The sequence below is a fragment of the Rhinolophus hipposideros genome (genome assembly GCF_964194185.1).
Source record: "Rhinolophus hipposideros genome assembly, chromosome: 7".
Classification (NCBI taxonomy): Eukaryota; Metazoa; Chordata; class Mammalia; order Chiroptera; family Rhinolophidae; genus Rhinolophus; species Rhinolophus hipposideros.
This window is the reverse complement of record NC_138053.1, coordinates 12,084,396-12,104,164: the sequence shown is the minus strand read 5'-3', so window position 1 is coordinate 12,104,164 and position 19,769 is coordinate 12,084,396. Positions and strand designations below refer to the sequence as shown.

The window sequence follows — 19,769 nt, the reverse complement described above, 5'->3', positions numbered from 1 at the left end:
CTTTCTTTGCTCCTCCATAAGAAGCAACTTCTCATCCATTAAAGTTTCACTATGAGATTGCAGCAATTCAGGCACATCATCAGACTCTACTTCTCCTGCTATTTCCACCACGTCTGCAATCACCTCCTCCACTGAAGTCTTGAAGCCCTCAAAGTTATCCATGACTGTAGGACTCAACTTCCTTCTAAACCCTTGTGAATGTTGATATTTTGATCTCTTCCCATGAATCATGAATGTTCTTAGTGGCATCTAGAATAGTGACTTCTTTCTGGAAGGTTTTGAATTGATTCTGCCCAGATTCATCAGAGGAATCGCTGTCTGTGACAGCTATCGCCTTACAAAATGTATTTCTTAAATGATAAGACTTAAACGTGGAAATTGCTCCTTGATTCATGGGCTGCAGAATGGACACTGTGTTAGCAGGCATGAAAACAACATTTATCATTATACATCCCCATCAGAGTTCTTGGGTGACCAGGTGCATTGTCAATGAGCAGTCAGTAATATTTTGAAAGGGATCTTTTTTTTCTGAGCAGTAGGTCTCATAAGTAGGCTTAAAATATTCAGTAAACCATGTTGTAAACATATGTGCTGTCACCCAGGCTTTGTTGTTCCCTTTATAGGGCACAGGCAGAGTAGATTTAGCATGATTCTTAAAGGCCCTGGGAGTTTTGGAGTGGTAAATAAGCACTGGCTTCAACTTAGGGTCACCATTACGCTGCATTACCCTTTAACAAGAGAGCCAGCCTGTTCTTTGAAGCTTTAAAGGCAGGCACTGACTTCTCTCTACATAACTACAGCTGTCTTAGATGGCATCTTCTTCCAATATAAGGCTGTTTCATCTCCAGTGAAAGTCTGTTGTTTAGTGCAGTGACCTTCATTAATTACCTTAGCTACAGCTGGATAATTTATTGCAGTTTTTATATCAGCAGTTGCTGCTTCACCTCCCACTTTTATGTTATGGAGACGGCTTCTTTCCTTAAACCTCATGAAACAACCTCTGCTGGCTTCAAACTTGTGTTCTGTAGCTTCCTCACTTCTCTCAGTCTTCACAGAATTGATGAGAGTTAGGGCCTTGCTCTGGATTAGGCTTTGGCTTAAGGGAATGTTGTGGCTGGTTTGATCTTCTATCCAGATCATGAAAACTTTCTCTAAATCAGCAATAAGACTGTTTCACTGTTTTATGATTCGTGTGTTCACTGGAGTAGAGTTTTTCAGTTCCGTCAAGAACTTTTCTTTTACGTTCACAAGTCGGCTAACTGTTTGGTGCAAGAGGCCTAGCTTTTGCCCTATTGCAGCTTTTGACACGCCTTCCTCACTTGAGTTCATCATTTCTAGCTTTGGATTTAAAGTGAGAGAAATGTGACTTGCCTTTGCTAAAACACTTAGCAATTGCAGGGTTATTAATTGGCTTAATTTTTATATTGTTGTGTCTCTGGGAATAGGGAGTGCAGAGGGCATGGAGAGACGAAGGAACAGCTGGTAGGTGGAACAGTCAGAACACTCACAACATTTATGTAGTTTGCCATCTTAGAAGGGCGTTGTTCATGGCCCTACAATAGTAACATTACAATAGTAACTATTACAATAGTACATTACAATAGTAACATCAAATGTCACTATTCACACAGATTACCATAAAAAATAATGGAAAAGTTTGCAATATTGTGAGGATTACCACAGTGCAGCAGAGTGAATGGAGGCTGTTAGAAAAACGGCACCGATAGAATGTGCAACACAGGGTTGCCACAAATCTTCAATTGGTAAAACATGCATTATATCTGCAAAGTGCGAGAAAGCCAAGTACCATAAAATGAGTTACGCCTATATTTCCAATAAGATGTTTGGGATGTGAAAATTGTTGATAAAGTACCGACAAGCTCACAAGTGTACAGGAGTATAGTTATTGGAAATCTAGAGCATTCCAGAGGGCTTCCCTGAGGGCCCAGGAAAACTTGCTCTTTGAATCCTGTTTTTTTCTGGGTTCAGCAGTTCTCCTCTACCATTCCCATCCCACCCCCGCACCACCAGCTCAGAATAATTAGTCTAGTGAGGTGCATGCCTATCCAAAACTTCACTTCTGCACAATTATTTTTGTGCACAAAAGATTAATGCCTCTTTTCTAAGTATGGTTCATTTAATCTGGCCCCAGACAGATTGGCCACATCTCTCAAATCCATAGTAATATTCAGGAGGAGAGATTTTGGAGGAGAAATGAGTCAATTTAGATTAGCAGAACATGACTCTAATTAAAAATGTGTTCTCTAACTCTAGTGTTAGTTTAAGCTTAGATTGCTTTTATTTTTCAATTAGCAAAAGAAAACCTAATAGTGAGCTTTTATTTTATAGAGTAGAACTATTTATGATTTTGTTGCTCAAAGAAAGGGTGTCCTTCACTGGTGTTATATATGAAAACATTTTACCTCTATTTGGTTAGAACCCTTGGGTTAGCTGTTCAAGTGGAGACTTGGAAATGGAAGGCTGCAGCTCACCAGCTTGTGTTTACAGCCTTTTCCTCTAACAATGCTAATCAGTTAGCACCCTAGAGGGAACCCTCTCACTGAAAAAGAGCAGGTGCCAATTACCACCTCGAGGAGTTCTGCCTATGGCTCCCAATTAGCTTCCTGGAATTTAGAATCTAACTTCTTTTCATTTCCATTTAACAGATTTGGGAGCCCTGGGGCTTGCAGTAACTGGTTCTCCTTTAGTTACTGTATTTTCACATTTCTAAAAGAATACATTTAGCTGGACGAGGCGAGGGTTAGAGATCCCAAGGCCACAGGATATCCACAATTAGTGCTGTCTCCTTCCCACACAATCCCCTTCAAATCTTGGAACTCACAGAACCATCATTCAGCAGAACCTATTCTGCTCTGTACCATGAGGAACCAAATTGCAGGTGGATCTCAGATGCCCCTTTTAAATGGCCGTAGTTAGCTTGGGCAGATAAGATCAAGATGAAGGGTGAAATCTGATTGTCACGGGGGGGGGGGTGTCATGCGGGGTCTCAGCTCCCACACAAGAACACAGGACACGGTGAGGCCAAAAAGGAACACCCACAGAGCCATAGGTAGGGGAGTCATACCACTATAGTCTCACTGGAGGCTGGATTCACACGACGTGCGACCTGCTGTCCGCTTTTCTGCCAACCGACCGACTCAACTCTCCTCAACTCTCCTCCAACGTAGCCCCGGCAGTTATATCAGTGGCCAATGGCTAACTGGTTACAGCTGAAGGCCAACTAGCCACAGCTGATGGCCATCTACTACCCAAGCCAGCACTCCTCCACATGAGGCTGAGAGCCTAGAAACTGCCCTCTGGGGCTCTGTCCCCACACTGTTTAATTCTGTGAAGAAGTCTTGACCACCGAGGCGAAATGGAACACACTCTACCTTTGTGGCATCACAACCTGGAGAAGGCAGTTCCCTATTTTCCTTGGTCACACTGGTTTCTGAATACTTTTTTAACTTTTGGACTCTCCTGGTACACTGTGCATTCTTATGAGGTCTGGCCTTTATTCATCTCTGTGTCCTGGGGACAAAGTTTCTGATACTAAAACGGCACTCAATAGCATCATTTGAAATAGAACAAATGGACTGGGCTCCATGCATAGCACTAGGTAATTGACAAATACCATGGGTCTGAATCCTTAGAGCAATAGACGGGGGTGGTTTCCAGAATCATCACTATTATACTGATACTTTTCTCCTAATTATTATTAACACGTAAGAAATTGAGATTCAGGGAGGATGAGGGTGAGTTCCGCTGCTAAGTAATCAAGGAAAATGTGTTCACTACATCGTAGGAACACTGTGGGATAATCCAGTGAGAGACAGTTTATTTATAGCCTCTTCTCAGGTGCCAGATTGTCCCTATTTATCTGGACCTTACTCCTCTGGGACTCTTGGAGGACTGCAATGTTATTTGAACTGTTGCTTTTGCTCCATTTTAACATCCTCTGACAGAGAACAGCTAGTGCATATAAATAATCTAATCTGAAACTGTTTAGGAAATAAAAATTCTATTGCAAGGAGGCTTGGCCTGCACTGGATACCTGGCTCAGGATTTCACCGCCTGAACTATTCCTGAGAACTGTGACACATAGAAATAAACAATGGAAAACATATGATGCCATTGGTGACATGGACTGGCATATACAAAAGTGAGAATGTGGGTAGAAATTCATTAATGCTAAAGCACTTCACTCATTATGCAAAACTAAGCTTATTATAAAACCGCATTAAGCCATGTAGTTTTCAAATTGTAATTTAGTGATGACTTCATTAAAGAACCATTATTTTATGTGCCAAAGAGATGAAAGCACTTTTTAAATTTTTAATTTGTAAGTCAAATTCATAGCACACTACATGGGAAGTCAGCTTTACAAAACAACCTTGAAGTAGTTAAAAGATTTACCCTTGATAAACTGGGGAAGGCAAGCAATGCCTTAAATTGGGTCAACTTGTATAAATTCTGTTCTTCTTTTAGTACTTGGTATAATTCAGTATTATTTTTGCAGGAAGCATATATTTGGTAACATTTCTGATATTTCTAAACTTAAAATATTCCTCCTTCTGATGAGCAAACTTTCAAATCATTTGTGAATCAGTTCCTACATCTTGTGTTTTCAATGAACATTTCAAATGATTTTCAGGAGACATTCCTCTTTATTCTTAAAATGAGATCAATATAGAACTGTATTTCTATATATATTTAAATATAAGGGTTTGTTGCTGTTCTAGGAAATAGGTTATTAATTATTATTATTATTTTTAATTTTTTTTGCCACTCTAATAGGTGACAAACATCTCAAAACTTTTGTTTCGGCTTTTTCTTCCTTCCTTCCTTCCTCCCTCCTTCTTTCTCTCCCTACCTTTCTCTCTCCCTTTCTCTCTCTCTCTCTCTCTCTCTCTCTCTCTCTCTCCTTCTTTCTCTTTCCTTCCTCCGTCCCTCTCTCCCTTCCTTCTCCTCCTCTCTTTCTCTCTCCTTTGCCTCTCCTTTACTGAACTATATTTGACAATTTAAAGTGTATAAGTTGATGAGTTTTGACATATGTATACACATGTGAAACCATTACCATAGTCAAGATAATGAAACTATCCATCATGCCCAGAAGTTTCTCATGCTCCTCTGTAACCCCTCTCACCCACTGCTCCCCACTGGCCTAGTCACCATTTCCAAGGAAGCACTGATCTGCTTCATGTGACTACATATTATTGCATTTCCTTGAGCTTTACATAAACACTCATACATTATGTACCCCTTTTACTGGCTTTCACTCAGCAAAATTATTTTGAGATTCATCCATGTTTTAGTGTATATCCATAATTCATTTTTATTGCTGGATAGTATCTCATTGTACTGAATGCAGTTGGTTTATCCCTTCATTTGTTGACTGACATTTAGATTATTTCCAGTTTTTGACTCTTACAAATTAAGTTGCTGTAAACATTCAAGTACAAGTCTTTGTATGGATGTATGCTTCTTTTCCCTTGGGTAAATACCTACGAATGAAATATTTGAATCATGTGTTAGGTAAATATTTAACTTTCTTAAAAACTATCAAAATTCCAAAGATGTGGTATCATCAGCAGTACATGCAAGTTTTAGTTTAATCCACATTCTCTCCAACGCTGGTAAGGTCAGCCTTTCAAATTTTAGCCATTCTAATAGGTATAGTAGTACCCATTTTGGTTTTAATTTGAATTTTCTCAATAATTAATGGTGTTGAATACCTCTCCATGTGTTTATTTGTCATCCTTAAATCTTATTTGGTGAATTATCTATTGAAATCCTTTGTCCATTTTTTTTCAGAGCTTTTATATTTGAGTTTATTCTTCATTTAACTTTTAAAACACTACTATAGTTGAATGTTAAGACAAAAACAATAGCCAAGTAGTGAGCATATTATGGTTGCAGTCCTTCACTCATTCACTACTGCATATAAAATGCCAGCAGTGAGTTACTCACTGGCCCGATTAAGAAGTCTGACACTGAACACCACCCCTAGGATGATGGTCATCATCCTCATATGCTTTTCCATTGTAATGGCTTTCTTGATTTGGATCAGAGTCTACCGGTTCTGCCTGGTCCATTTCATCAGTCTCTTCTACTTCCTTCCTTTCAGGTAGGAGTTTTTCAAGCAAAGAGAGTTTATCAGGAGAGAGAAAACCATTCTCAGGGAAGTTTACCTTAAATTTGATGATCAGACGACCCTTTTCATATGGTCTACTATAAATTGGCATGCCTTCATTTAGCACACACTTGATTTCACCATGCTTGACAATCTGACCTGGATGGGAGGTGATGACTATGGTTCGGTTGTCGAGAGTAGATACTGGCTTTTGGAAGCCACACAATGCTTCAACCAGCTGTATGTCCATACACATGAAAAGGTCTTCTCCTCGTCGAGTAAGGACAGCATGGTCTTTCTGATCTAAAACGATGATAATATTTCCAGGCTCCAGTCCTGGTTCTTGGTCTCCTTCACCATGGAATGTTATCTTCTGACCATCTTTCATGCCTTTGTCAATGTGAACTTCTAAAATCTTCTTCTCTCAAACTATCTTCCTTCCATTGCAGCTTTTACATCTATCTTTAGGACTGATCCGTTCCCCATGGCCCTGGCACTCCATGCACACAGACTGAATTTGCTGAACCATTCCAGGTCCTATCTGATGAATTCTTATTTGCATACCAGTACCTCGACAGTTGGGACAGCACTCTACTGCTCCTTTCTTACCACCTCGGCCTTCACATTTGTCACAAATCACATTCTTTTGCAGAGCTAGTTTTCTTGTTGCACCATTATATAAATCTTCTAAGTTTACCGAGAGCTGATGTACAACGTTTTTACCTCTCCTTTCTCTCTGCATCCTTTCTTCTCCAAAAAAAAACACATATCAAAGATGTCCATGGGGGAGCCAAAACCACCACCTGCTCCACCTTCTTTAATTGCCTATTCTCCTCCTTTGTCATATAATTCCTTTTTTTTTTTTTTTTTTTTTGCATCAGACAGCACTTCATAGGCTTGAGAAATCTGTTTAAACTTTTCTCCTTCATTTGGATTCTTATCAGGATGGTACTTCAAGGCCAGTTTCCTGTAAGACTTTTTCAATTCTTCCTGGGTGGCATTGGGTTTGATCCCCAAAGCATCATAGTAAGTGGTTTCTTTCACCATTTTTGACAGCCCGTGAGAGGGCCGAGGCCAATGTGGGGGAGCGGGAAGGAAAGCGTTGCTGTGCACACCTTGGTCAGCCGCCGCTCCTCCACCTCTAGCCCAGGGTTCTGGAAAGTTCCCTCCTTTGTCCATTTTTAAGCTGTGTTTTTTATTTCTTCTTATTGGGTTTTGAGAGTTCTTTATGTATTCTAGGTACAAGTAAATTTTCAGATACGTGTTTTATAAGTATTTTCTCCAGTCTGTGGTTAGTATTTTCATTCTGTTTACAGTGTCGTTAGAAGAGCAGAAGTTATTAATTTTGATGAAGACTAATTTATCAATTTGTACTTTCATGGATTATGATTTTGGTATCTCATCTAAGATATCTTAGCCCAAGGTCACAAATATTTTCTTCTAGAAATTTTATAGCTTTAGGTTTTCTGTTTAGATCTATTATTTATTTTGAGTTAATTTTGCTTATGATGACTCACAGCTGAGTCTCTCTCCAGGAATTTTCCCTCAGCTAAAGGAGCTCCATTGTCCCAAAGTCATCATTCTTCATAGGATCAACCTGCATGCAATGACTGGTTGACACAGAGACACAAGACCTTCCCTTTGAGCAAAGACAATACTGAGGGGTCAACCCAGCTCCAGAACTCCCCATGAAATTGGCTGAGCCTGTTGTTGCATTTCTGCTTCTCTCCTTACTTTACATGTGTTGCTTGCAAGAGGATCTCCAGTAAGCACTTCTTCAGCCAAATCTCTCAGAGTCTATTTCCCAGAGACCCTAACTTAATAGAATCACAAAATCAGAATAGGTCTAACCTAATGAATGAGGTTTTGTGAGAGGAAATTCATAACAAATGAAAAACAGCCATTGTGCTCTCACTTGAAGGGAAGACAAAAGATATAAATAGAAATTGTCATTGTAACTTTGATAGCGTTTCAGAAATATCTTTCTTAATATAAGAGATTTAATGAATATTTTTTGCAAACTTTAAGGAAATAAATTATTTCACTTAATAAAGCATGCTATCATCAACAAAACAAATAATAACAAGTGTTGCAGAGGCTGTGGAGAAAAAGGAACCCTCATAAACTGTTGGTGTGAATACAGATTGGTGCAGCCACTATGGAAGGCAAAAAATTAAGAATAGAATTACCATATGATCCAGCAATCCCTCTCCTGGGTATCCACCAAAAAAATCTGAAAACATTTATCTGTAAAAATATATGTGCTCCAATGTTCATTTCAGCTTTATTTACGGTGGCCAAGACATGGAAACAACCAAAGTTCCTTCGATAGATGAATGGATAAAGAAGTTGTGGTATGTATACACAATGGAATACTATTCTGCCATAAGAAAAGATGAAATAGCATCATTTGTGGCAACATGTATGGATCTTGAGAGTATAATGCTAAGCGAAATAAGTCAGACAGAAAAAGCAGAGAACCATATGATTTCACTGATATGTGGTATATAAACCAAAAACAACAAAAGAACAAGACAAACAAATGAAGAAACAAAAACTCATAGATACAGATAATAGTTTAGTGTTTACCAGAGGGTAAAGAGGAAGGAAGGTGGTAGATAAGGGTAAAGAGATTAAATATATGGTGTTGGAAAAAGAATTGACTCTGGATAGTGAACACACAATGTGACATATATAGATGATGTATTACAGAATTGTATACCCCAAATCTATATAACTTTATTAAAACTTGTCACCCCAATAAACTTTAATAAAAAATACATATATAAATAAAAAAAGAAAGCATGGTAATGTTTATTTATTCAATCTAAAATAATTGGCTTTTTCCCACAAAGAACACAAATAGTATGGAAATCAAATCTTTACTTGTAGGGTCACCTGCTAGTTCTCTAGATAGTATCTAACATTGCTCTGAGTGAGTCATGTTATCTCTCTAGACTTTAGGAGACAAAATGTTGGAGTTTCTACCCATTGTTCAATCTTTTATATAGCTAATTTCATATTGAGATCTTGCAATAAATAAGGGACTGATCCATATCATGCTCTCCTGCCCCAGTCCCCACCCTTCAAAATTCACCTAATTTAAATCACGTAGCCTATATTCTATACAGAAACAACTTCAACAAAGATTTCAGGTCAAGCAGTGCATAGAAAGGTGGTAACGATGGTATCATTATAATTGGTGAGAAATACACTTTCTCCTTTGGCTATCATCAAGAAAGATCAAAACCTCAATTAATTTTGATTTAATTTGATTATCATTAAAATTTTTGAATGTTATTAGTTGCAGTTGGCTAATGGCTTATCTTAGTATTTTATTTATCTGAAAAATTTATTTTTTCTTCACAATATCCATCCAAGGTGGAAGGCAGACTCTATTCAACATAGTTAATAAGGGACTCTCTAGATGGAAGCTACACCTGGGAATGCACATCTGCAATCCAGGCAGGCAACAATGAAAGGAGGATCAAACTGCATATACCCAGTGCTGCACCTGGAAGTAACACGCACTTCTGCTGTGTTTCAAAGAAGTCGTATGTCAAAAACAACGTTAAGGGTTGGGGAAGTGACATCCTATCATGTGCCTAGGAAACTTTTCCAAAATATTTTGGTGGAAAAATTACAGAAGTACAAATATATATATATATATATATATATATATATATATATATATATACACATATAGACATATATATACATATATATGTTTGTGTATATATATATATATATATATATATAAAGATACTGCCATAGATAGACACAAAATAAAGGAAAACAGTAGCTCCAGAATTTCTCATTTAATAACAACTCTATTTAACTTGATAACAGAGGCCATAAAAAGATCTTAGCACTTTAAAATGAGGTTGGCTGGAGACATCATCAAAATGGCGGCATGAGGTGAGGCTCTGTAAATCTTCCCTAGAATTTACAACAAACAGAACAACTATAACTCCACAAAGGACTCCCTGCACAGCCGACAAGCAAGACGAAGAGGTGCACCACTGAATTCACCTAAAGGTGGGCGAATCGCACAAGTGGGGGAGGAGGGAAGGGAGAAGCCAGGTGACGGGGCTGCGTGGGCGCAGGACGCAAACCTAGCTCAGTGCTCCAAGCTCACTGCATCCCGGAACTACTGCAGGCATGGGAGAGGGAAGAACTTGGACTGCTAAGGCTCCGCTTATGGCCCACAGGGCTGAGGGGACAGCATATAACACGGCTGAACCCAACACTCACGGCAGAGACCTCGGAGAAAAGACTGAGGGAAGAAGGCTGAAAATGGTGGTTTAAGCCCTCACTGCTGAGCAGAGAATGGAAGCCTTAGGCACTGTCGTGCGGGATGTCATGCAGGGTGTCGGCTCCCGCTCCCTACATAAGAACACAGGACATGGTGAGGCCGAAAAGGAACACCCACGGAGCCACAGGTAGGGGAGCCATACCACTATATTCTCGCTGGAGGCTGAGTTGGAGACACAGGAAGCAGGAGCCACACTGTTCACAACCCTCACTGCTCCGCTTGCAGGCTCAGCCACCATTTTCTTGCTAGCCCCCATTTTTCTGCTAGCATAGCCATGGCAGTTATATTAGTGCCCGATGGCTCACTGGTTACAGCTGACGGCCAACTAGCCACAGCTGATGGCCATCCAATCACAGTTGATGACCATTTACTACCCGAGTCAGCACTTTTCTATGTGAGGCCGAGAGCCTGGAAACTGCTATGTGGGGCTCTGTCTCTACACTTCACCCCTACAGGGTCTCACCTCACAATCTACACAACAAGTGTCTTCCACGAGGGACCCTGTGCGAGGAGCCTGGAAGTGAATGCAATATCCTGGACACAGCCAGGCTCTCTGAGCACAGCCAAGGTTTCTCAGAGTACCACCAGTCCTTCTGGGCACAGCCAGACTTCCTGGGCTTCTTAGGGTACCATCAGTCTCCCCAGGCACAGCCAAGGCCTCTCAGGGCACTGCCACTCTCTCTGGGCACAGCCAGACTTCCTGGACTCAGCCAGGGCTCTCAGGGCACTGCCACTCTCTCTGGGCACAACCAGACTTTCTGGACTCAGCCAGGGCTCTCAGGGCACTGCCACTTTCTCTGGGCCTCTCAGGGTACTATGCTGAAACAGCAGCGACTCAGTCAAGGTGCTTACATATTCTTGTTGGCGGCCAGTCAAGACACAAAGCAAACATCTGCCAGTTCTACTACATGGTGGTATGTTCCCAAGCAAATAGTCAAGCGGTCCATTAAATTAGGGATGGAAGGCAATTCCCCATTATCCATAGTCATTTTGCAAGGCTGTCCTGGGGGTGAGGGATGACCTTGACCTCACCCTCAACTCCCATGGAGGACTCAGCAAGCGTTTCCTCCTGGGACTACAAGTCCTGCATCCGGGCTGCCTCAGCAAGCACTTCGCAGCCCACAGGGCTGCAACAACCTTCGCTTTCTCCGGCCTCTGCTGGTTGGCAAACCATCCACATCTTCCCACCCCTCCACGGGGGTCCAGCTGTCAGGAAGCTGCTCCTCCTGGTCTTCCTGAGACTGAGTGTTCATAAGCACAAACTGCTTCACCACCTTTCAGGGAGCTTTGGGCAGCACAGTACCCTGCTTGCTGAGCCATGTGTCATGTGGGGTCTCCTACAGGGTCTCTGCTCCCGCTCCCCACATGAGAATGCAGGACATGATGAGGCCAAAAAGGAACACCCACGGAGCCATAGGTAGGGGAGTCATACCACTATATTCTCACTGGAGGCTGGGTTGGAGACAAGAAGCAGGAGCCACACTGTTCGCAGCCCTCACTGCTCTTCTTGCAGGCTCAGCCACCATCTTCTTGCTAGCCCCCATTTTCCTGCTAGCATAGCCATGGCAGTTATATTAGTGCCCAATGGCTCACTGGTTACAGTTGATGGCCAGCGAGCCACAGCTGATGGCCATCCAATCACATTGGATGGCCATTTACTACCTGAGCCAGCACTTTTCTACGTGAGGCCAAGAGCCTGGAAACTGCTCTCTGGGGCTCTGTCCCCACAGGCACTGAGACTAGCCGCCCCCTCCCTACCCTCCCAGAGCTTGCCCCGCCCCCACCTGCCCGGTGCCAGAAGTGGAACAGTAGCAGTGTCAGATCAAAAGAATAGAATATTTGCTGTTCTGAGAACTGTGGACCGCAGACACAGATTCGCAGCCCAACTAGTTCTGGCAAAGGGGAGGGAGCTGTGGAAACAGGACCAGCTGTGGTGGTGGTTGCCGCCATGCTTTAGGCCACCTCTCACAACTCACTCCGCCCCTGGCCCCACCTATCTGGGTGGATCCCTGCCGGTGTAAACAGAACTGCTGATACATACGGGCTCTGAATCTGGTGCAGGAAGAGTTTTGGAACTTCAAAAGGTCTCCATATACCCACAACGGACACTGAGCCCTGTGACCGAGATGAACTATTAACAGAGGAGAAGCCCGTCTCCCAGGGATTCCCCCCATTGTGTGAGAAGCTGGAATAGTGCAGAGAAAACATAGCACTACCGTGTGAGAGAGGAAAAAAAAGGCTGCAGTCAGAGAGAAAAAACATTCTACCAACAAGTACTGGAAAACAAAAGAAAGACCTCTTCCTATCAACCTGTTGTAGAAGCCATTGCTGTGGATGTCTAGGAAGAGAAATAATAAATCAGTAATTGCCATGAATAACCAAGGCAACAAGACAGCTCAGAAAGAAAGTGAAAAGTCTCCAGAAAAGGAACTTAAACATATGGAAAAATATGGCTCAAATGACAGAGAATTCAAGATTGCAGTTCTGAAAAAAATGAGATGCAAGAAAACACAGAAAGGCAGTTTAATGAACTCAGAAACACAATCAAAGAACAACATGAGCATTTTACGAAAGAGATTGAAATTTTAAAAAAGAACCAAATAGAATTTCTGGAGATTAAGAACTCAATAGAAGAAATTAAGAATGAAAAAGCCAGCTTAGATAATAGAGTTGACCAGATGGAGGAAAGAATCAGTGACATTGAAGATAGAAACTTGGAAATTACACGGATGGAAGAAGAAAGAGACTTGAGACTTAAAAGAAATGAAAAAACTCTACAAGAACTTTCTGACTCTATCAGAAAGAGCAATATGAGAATAATGGGCATACCAGAAGAAGAAAGAGAGAAGGGAACAGAGAATATATTCAAACAAATTGTCAATGAGAACTTCCCAAACTTGTGGACAGAACTGAATCCTTGAATCCAAGAAGCAAATAGAACACCTAATTACCTCAATCCCAACAGGCCTTCTCCAAGGCACATTGTAATGAAGCTGTCTAAAATCAACGACAAAGAAAGAATCCTCAAGGCAGCCAGGGAAAAGAAGACGATAACCTACAAAGGAGAGCCCATTAGATTATCATCAGATTTTTCAGCAGAAACTCTACAAGCCAGGAGGGAGTGGAACCAAATATTCAAACTTTTGAAAGAGAGAAATTATGAGCCAAGAATAAGATATGCAGTAAAGATATCCTTTAGATATGAAGGAGGAATAAAGACCTTTCCAGACATACAGAAGCTGAGGGAATTTTCTAATACACGACCTGCACTACAAGAAATACTAAAGGAGGCTATTCGACCACAATAAACAGGGACAATTTGTGGCAACCAAAACATAAAAAGGGGGAGAGTAAAGGCCTGAACCGGAATATGGGAATGGAGAAAGGAAGCGTGCTGAAGAAAATGGAATATTCTAAATATCAAACTTTCTTTTACATAAACTTAAGGGTAACCACTCAAAAAAAAAAAAAATCCAGAACTGGAATATATACTGTAATAAAAGAAGAAACAGAGGGAAACAGAATACCACCACACAGAAATAATAGACAACAACAAAAAGTCAAAGAAACAATGGAGACACAGCCTTACCAGAAAACTAAAGATAGAAAGACAGGAAATCCTCACATATCAATAATCACCCTAAATGTAAATGGACTGAACTCACCAAAAAAAAAAAAAAGTCACAGAGTAGCAGATTGGATCAAAAAACTAAACCCAACCATATGCTCTCTCCAAGAGTCACATCTCAGCTACAAGGACAAGGATAGACTCAAAGTGAAAGGGTGGAAATTGACACTCCAAGCAAATGGTATCCAGAGAAAATCAGGTGTAGACATACTGATATCAGATGAAACAGACTTCAGGGTGAAAAAGGTAACAAGAGACAAAGATGGACATTTCATCATAGTAAACGGGACTATACAACAAGAAGACATAACAGTCATCAATATTTATGCCCTCAATCAGGGAGCACTGAAATATATCAAGCAATTACTAACAGAACTAAAGGGAGAAATTGACCAAAACACAATTATACTAGGGGACTTAAATACATCATTGACAGCTGTGGATAGATCATCCAAACAGAAAATAAATAACAAAATAGCAGCCCTAAATGACACATTAGATGAAATGGACATAATTGACATATATAGAGCACTTCATCCTAAAACATCAGATTATACATTTTTTTCTAGTGTATATGGACCATTTTCAAGTATAGACCATATATTGGGACATAAAATCAGCCTAAGCAAATTTAAGAAGATTGAAATCATACCAAGCATATGCTCTGATCACAAGGCTTTGAAATTGGATATCAACTGCAAAAAGAAAGCAGGAAAAAACACAAATACATGGAGATTAAACAACATACTTTTAAAGAATGATGGGGTCAAAGAAGAAATTAGAGGAGAGATCAAAAGACACATAGAAACAAATGACAATGAAAATACATCCTACCAAAATTTTGGGTATGCAGCAAAAGCAGTTTTAAGAGGGAAATTCATATCATTACAGGCCTATCTAAAGAAACAAGAAAAATTCCAAATAAGTAACCTCATGTTACACCTTAAGAACTAGAAAAAGAAGAACAAATGAAACCCAAGGTCAGCAGAAGAAAGGAAAGAACAAAAATCAGAGTAGAACTAAATGAAATAGAGAACAAAAAGACAATAGAAAAAATCAATGTGACAAAGAGCTGGTTCTTTGAAAAGATTAACAAAGTTGACAAACCCTTGGCTAGACTCACTAAAATAAAAAGAGAGAAGACACTAATTAACAAAATCAGAAATGAAAAAGGGGAAGTTATCACGAACGCCACAGAAATACAAAGGATCATTCAAAAATACTATAAAGGAATATATGCCACCAAATTCAATAACCTAGAAGAAATGGACAAGTTTTAGAAACATATAGCCTTCCTAGGCTGAACCATGAAGAACTGGAAAATCTAAACAGACCAATCACCAGTAAGGAAATTGAATCAGTCATCCAAAACCTTCCCAAAAGCAAAAGTCTGGGACCAGATGGCTTCACTAGTGAATTCTACCAAATCTTCAAAGAGGATCTAATACCAATCCTGCTCAAACTCTTCCAAAAAATTGAAGAAGAGACAGTACTCCCCAACTCATTTTATGAGGCCAACATTACCCTGATACCCAAACCTGATAAGGACAAAACAAAAAAGAAAATTACAGACCAATATCTCTGATGAATACAGATGCAAAAATCCTAAACAAAATTCTAGCAAATTGAATACAACAATGCATTAAAAAATTATTCATCACAACCAAGTGGGGTTCATCCCCTGAGCACAAGGATGGTTCAACATCCACAAATCAATCAATGTGATACGTCACATACACAAAATAAAGGACAAAAATCATATGATTATATCAATTGATGCAGAAAAGGCATTTGACAAGATATAACATCCATTTATGATTAAAACACTTAATAAAATACGTACAGAAGGAAAATACCTTAACATAATAAAGGCCATATATGACAAACCCTAAGCTAATCTCATAATTAATGGTGAAAAACTGAAGCCCTTTGCTCTACGTTCAGGAACACGACAGGGCTCTCCCCTATCACCTCTGCTTTTCAACGTAGTGTTGGAAGTCCTTGCCAGAGCAATCAGGCAACAGAAAGAAATAAAAGGTATCGAAATTGGGAATGAAGAAGTCAAACTGTCACCCTTTACAGATTAAATGATGATATATATAGAAAATTCTAAAGACTCCACCAAAAAGCTATTAGAAACAATCAACGAATACAGTAAAGTTGCTGGCTACAAAGTCAACATACAAAAGTCCATTGCATTCCTATATACTAACAATGAAATCTCAGAAAAAGAAATACAAAAAACAATTCCTTTTGCAATTGCAACAAAAAGAATAAAATACCTAGGAATAAACTTACCCAAGGATGTGAAACACCTATATGCTGAAAACTATAAGACATTTTTAAAAGAAATTGAAGAAGACACAAAGAAATGGAAAGACATGCCATGCTCATGGATTGGAAGAATCAACATAGTTAAAACGGCCTATTACCCAAAGCAACATACAGATTTAATGCAATCCCCATCAAAATTCAAACGGCATTTTTTAAAGAAGTAGAACAAAAAATCATCAGATTTGTTTGGAACCACAAAAGACCCCGAATAGCCAAAGCAATCTTAAGAAAAAAGAACAATACTGGAGGTATCACACTCCCTGACTTTAGCTTGTACTACAGGGGTACAATAATCAAAACAGCATGGTATTGGCAGAAAAACAGATACATAGACCAATGGAATAGAATTGAGAACCCAGAAATAAAACCACATAAATATGGACAGATAATTTTTGACAAAGAAGCAAAAAACATACAATGGAGAAAAGACAGCCTTTTCAATAAATGGTGCTGGCAGAATTGGATAGCCACATGCAAAAAAATGAAACTGGACTGCTATCTGTCACCATGTACCAAAAGTAATTCAAAATGGATCAAAGTCTTAAGCATAAGACCTGAAACAATAAACCACATAGAAGAAAACATAGGTACTAAACTTATGGGCCTTGGGTTCAAAGAGCATTTTATGAATTTGACTTCAAAGGCAAGGGAAGTAAAAGCTAAAATAAATGAATGGGACTATATGAAACTTAAAATCTTCTGCACTGCAAAAGAAACCATCGACAAAATAAAGAGGCAACCAACTGAATGGGAGAAGATTTTTACAAACAGTGCCTCCGATAAAGGTCTAATATCCAAAGTATACAAGGAACTCATGAAACTCAACAACAAAAAAACAAACAACCCAATTGAAAAATGGGCAGAGGACCTGAAGAGACATTTCTCCAAAGAAGACATACAAATGGCAAATTGACACATGAAAAAATGGTCAACATCTCTAATCATCAGAGACACACAAATAAAAACCACAATGAGATATCACCTCACCCCAGTCAGAATGGCTACCATCAACAAGACAAATAGTAAAAAGTGTTGGAGAGGCTGTGGAGAAAAAGGAACCCTCATACACTGTTGGTGGAAATGCAGACAGGTGCAGCTGCTATGGAAGGCAGTATGGAGTTTCCTCAAAAAATTTCGAATATAATTACCATATGACCCAGCAATCCCTCTCCTGGGTATCTACCCAAAAAATCTGAAAACATTTATACATAAAGACACGTGTACTCCAATGTTCATTGCAGCTTCATTTAGGGTGGCCAAGACATGGAAACAACCTAAGTGTCCTTCAACAGATGAATGGATAAAGAAGTTGTGGTATATATATACACAATGGAATACTATTCAGCAGTAGGAAAAGATGAAATAGGACCATTTGTGAAACATGGATGGATCTTGAGAGTATAATGCTAAGCGAAATAAGTCAGACAGAAAAAGCAGAGAACCATATGATTTCACTGATATGTGGTATATAAAATTGAAAACAACAAAAGAACAAGAGAAACAAATGAAGAAACAAAAACTCATAGACGCAGACAATAGTTTAGTGGCTACCAGAGGGTAAGGGGGTGGGGGGAGGGAGATGAGGGTAAAGGGGGATCAAACATATGGTGATGGAAGGAGAACTGACTCTGGGTGGTGAACACACAATGGGATTTATAGATGATGTAATACAGAATTGTACACCTGAAATCTATGTAACTTTACTAACAATTGTCACCCCAATAAACTTAAAAAAAAAATGAGGTTGGCCAAAGGACTAGGAAGTGTCTCTTAGAAAATGATCCTTTGCAGGCAATTGGGCAAAACAACTTATTTTGCTTTTAACTTCTATGATAGAGTACATATATAAGAAACAAGGTCCTGTTTTCACATGCAAATGTGTTCCTTTATGTTTTTTAAATGTCAAGCGGCAAAATTTAGAAAACATGTGACACCGAAATAGATTGTTTACAGATAAGATGTTTTTCAGAATTTCCCCAAGAGGCATCAGTGATGCAAAGGACCTCTATAAACTGAAGCATTTGAGTGCCTGCAAATTTGTTTCATCACATACCCATGGCATTTTTCCTCCATTTGGCTCCTTCAAATGGCAAAAAATTCCAAACAGCTGGCATTATTTGGGGAAAGCATGCTAATTTGTGCTGTGTAGTGCTGACACTTGTTTTGTTTTGTTTTCTGTGAGGGTGAAAATGTTGAGAAATTTGCATGTATAGAAGGAAGTTGTGAGATGTAAAAAGGGGGGGCAGAAGTTAAATACATATATATATTTAGTTGAATTCAAGGGTTACTCTGAATTACTATTCTGGATAAATTCAAGTTTCACGTACAATTTTCTCATCTGAAACCTGAATGTTTAGAGCAGAGGGAATATGAGGCAAGGGGGAAGTGTGTTTTGGGGGACCCTCTAATCAATCAGTCTGACTTTGAAAACACACTTCAATTACTATGATCTGAAGAAAACTACTTTCCAAAACTTCAAAATTTCCTTCAGAGAAAATATCCTCCAAAGGGTTAGGACAACTATTCAGTTTAACCTTTCCCAAAGGAGTAATCCGCCCTTTGGGAAGCACTCTTTTTAGATGCTTGGAGAGAAGTTGGGACAGAGTGAGAATGACCTGGGAGTAAGAAGCAAAGGATGCAGGCTGTCAGGGATAAAGCGTGGCCTTTGGCTGCCCTCAATCTTATCAGGCAGATGGGCTTAATTTGTTCTGATAGTTTTCTTAAACTGAAATTTGCTGCTGGGGAATAACCCCGGGTCGTCATGTCAATAGCTGAGATGTTTGTGTTAGATCAGGTATCAGAGTCAACCAGTTATTTCAAAATATATCTAATAATTTGAATCAATATGATTTGTTATCTGTACTTATTGTAGTTCAGAAAAATCGAGCAATAGTCCAAGTTTGGGTCAGAGTTTGCCTCTTCAAAACATTGACTCTTTCCTCAAACAAAGTTATGCATTAATGCACAGAAATGAAAAGATAACTTAGTCCCTGAAAATTCTATACGTCATAAGAAAAGTTATCACTTACCACTTTTCCAACCTGTTTAAGAAGCCTTTGTAAATATTCAAAACAAGTAATGGAAAATATTTGTAACATTATTACAACATAATATCCTTAATATATTATAAGGTCTCATATAAATTATTATAAGGTCTCATATAAATCATTGAGAAAAGATCAGCCCTTAATATATTATAAGGTCTCATATAAATTATTATAAGGTCTCATAAAAATCATTGAGGAAAAGATCAGCCCTTAAATAGAAAATGGACAAAGGACGCAAATCACAATTTACAAAAGAAGACATATGAATATCCAACAAGATGTCCAAACTCATAGAAGGCAAAGAGATAAAAA

General features: G+C 39.3%; 1 protein-coding gene and 1 pseudogene across 2 annotated transcripts in view; one reads left to right on the top strand and one right to left on the bottom strand.

Moving 5' to 3' along the window:
• The window catches only part of CCDC192 (coiled-coil domain containing 192), a gene marked incomplete at both ends in the record, with an annotated part of 197,527 nt that overhangs the window by 6,628 nt on the left and 171,130 nt on the right, over positions 1-19,769 (top strand). The window contains one exon of the mRNA XM_081053803.1: positions 1,993-2,031. Within this exon, the coding sequence (XP_080909929.1) occupies positions 1,993-2,031 (39 nt within the window). The remainder of the gene's footprint in view (positions 1-1,992; positions 2,032-19,769) is intronic.
• Positions 5,979-7,180, bottom strand: LOC308499916 (dnaJ homolog subfamily A member 1-like; annotated as a pseudogene). Its single transcript has one exon. The product of its transcript is annotated as a dnaJ homolog subfamily A member 1-like (transcript).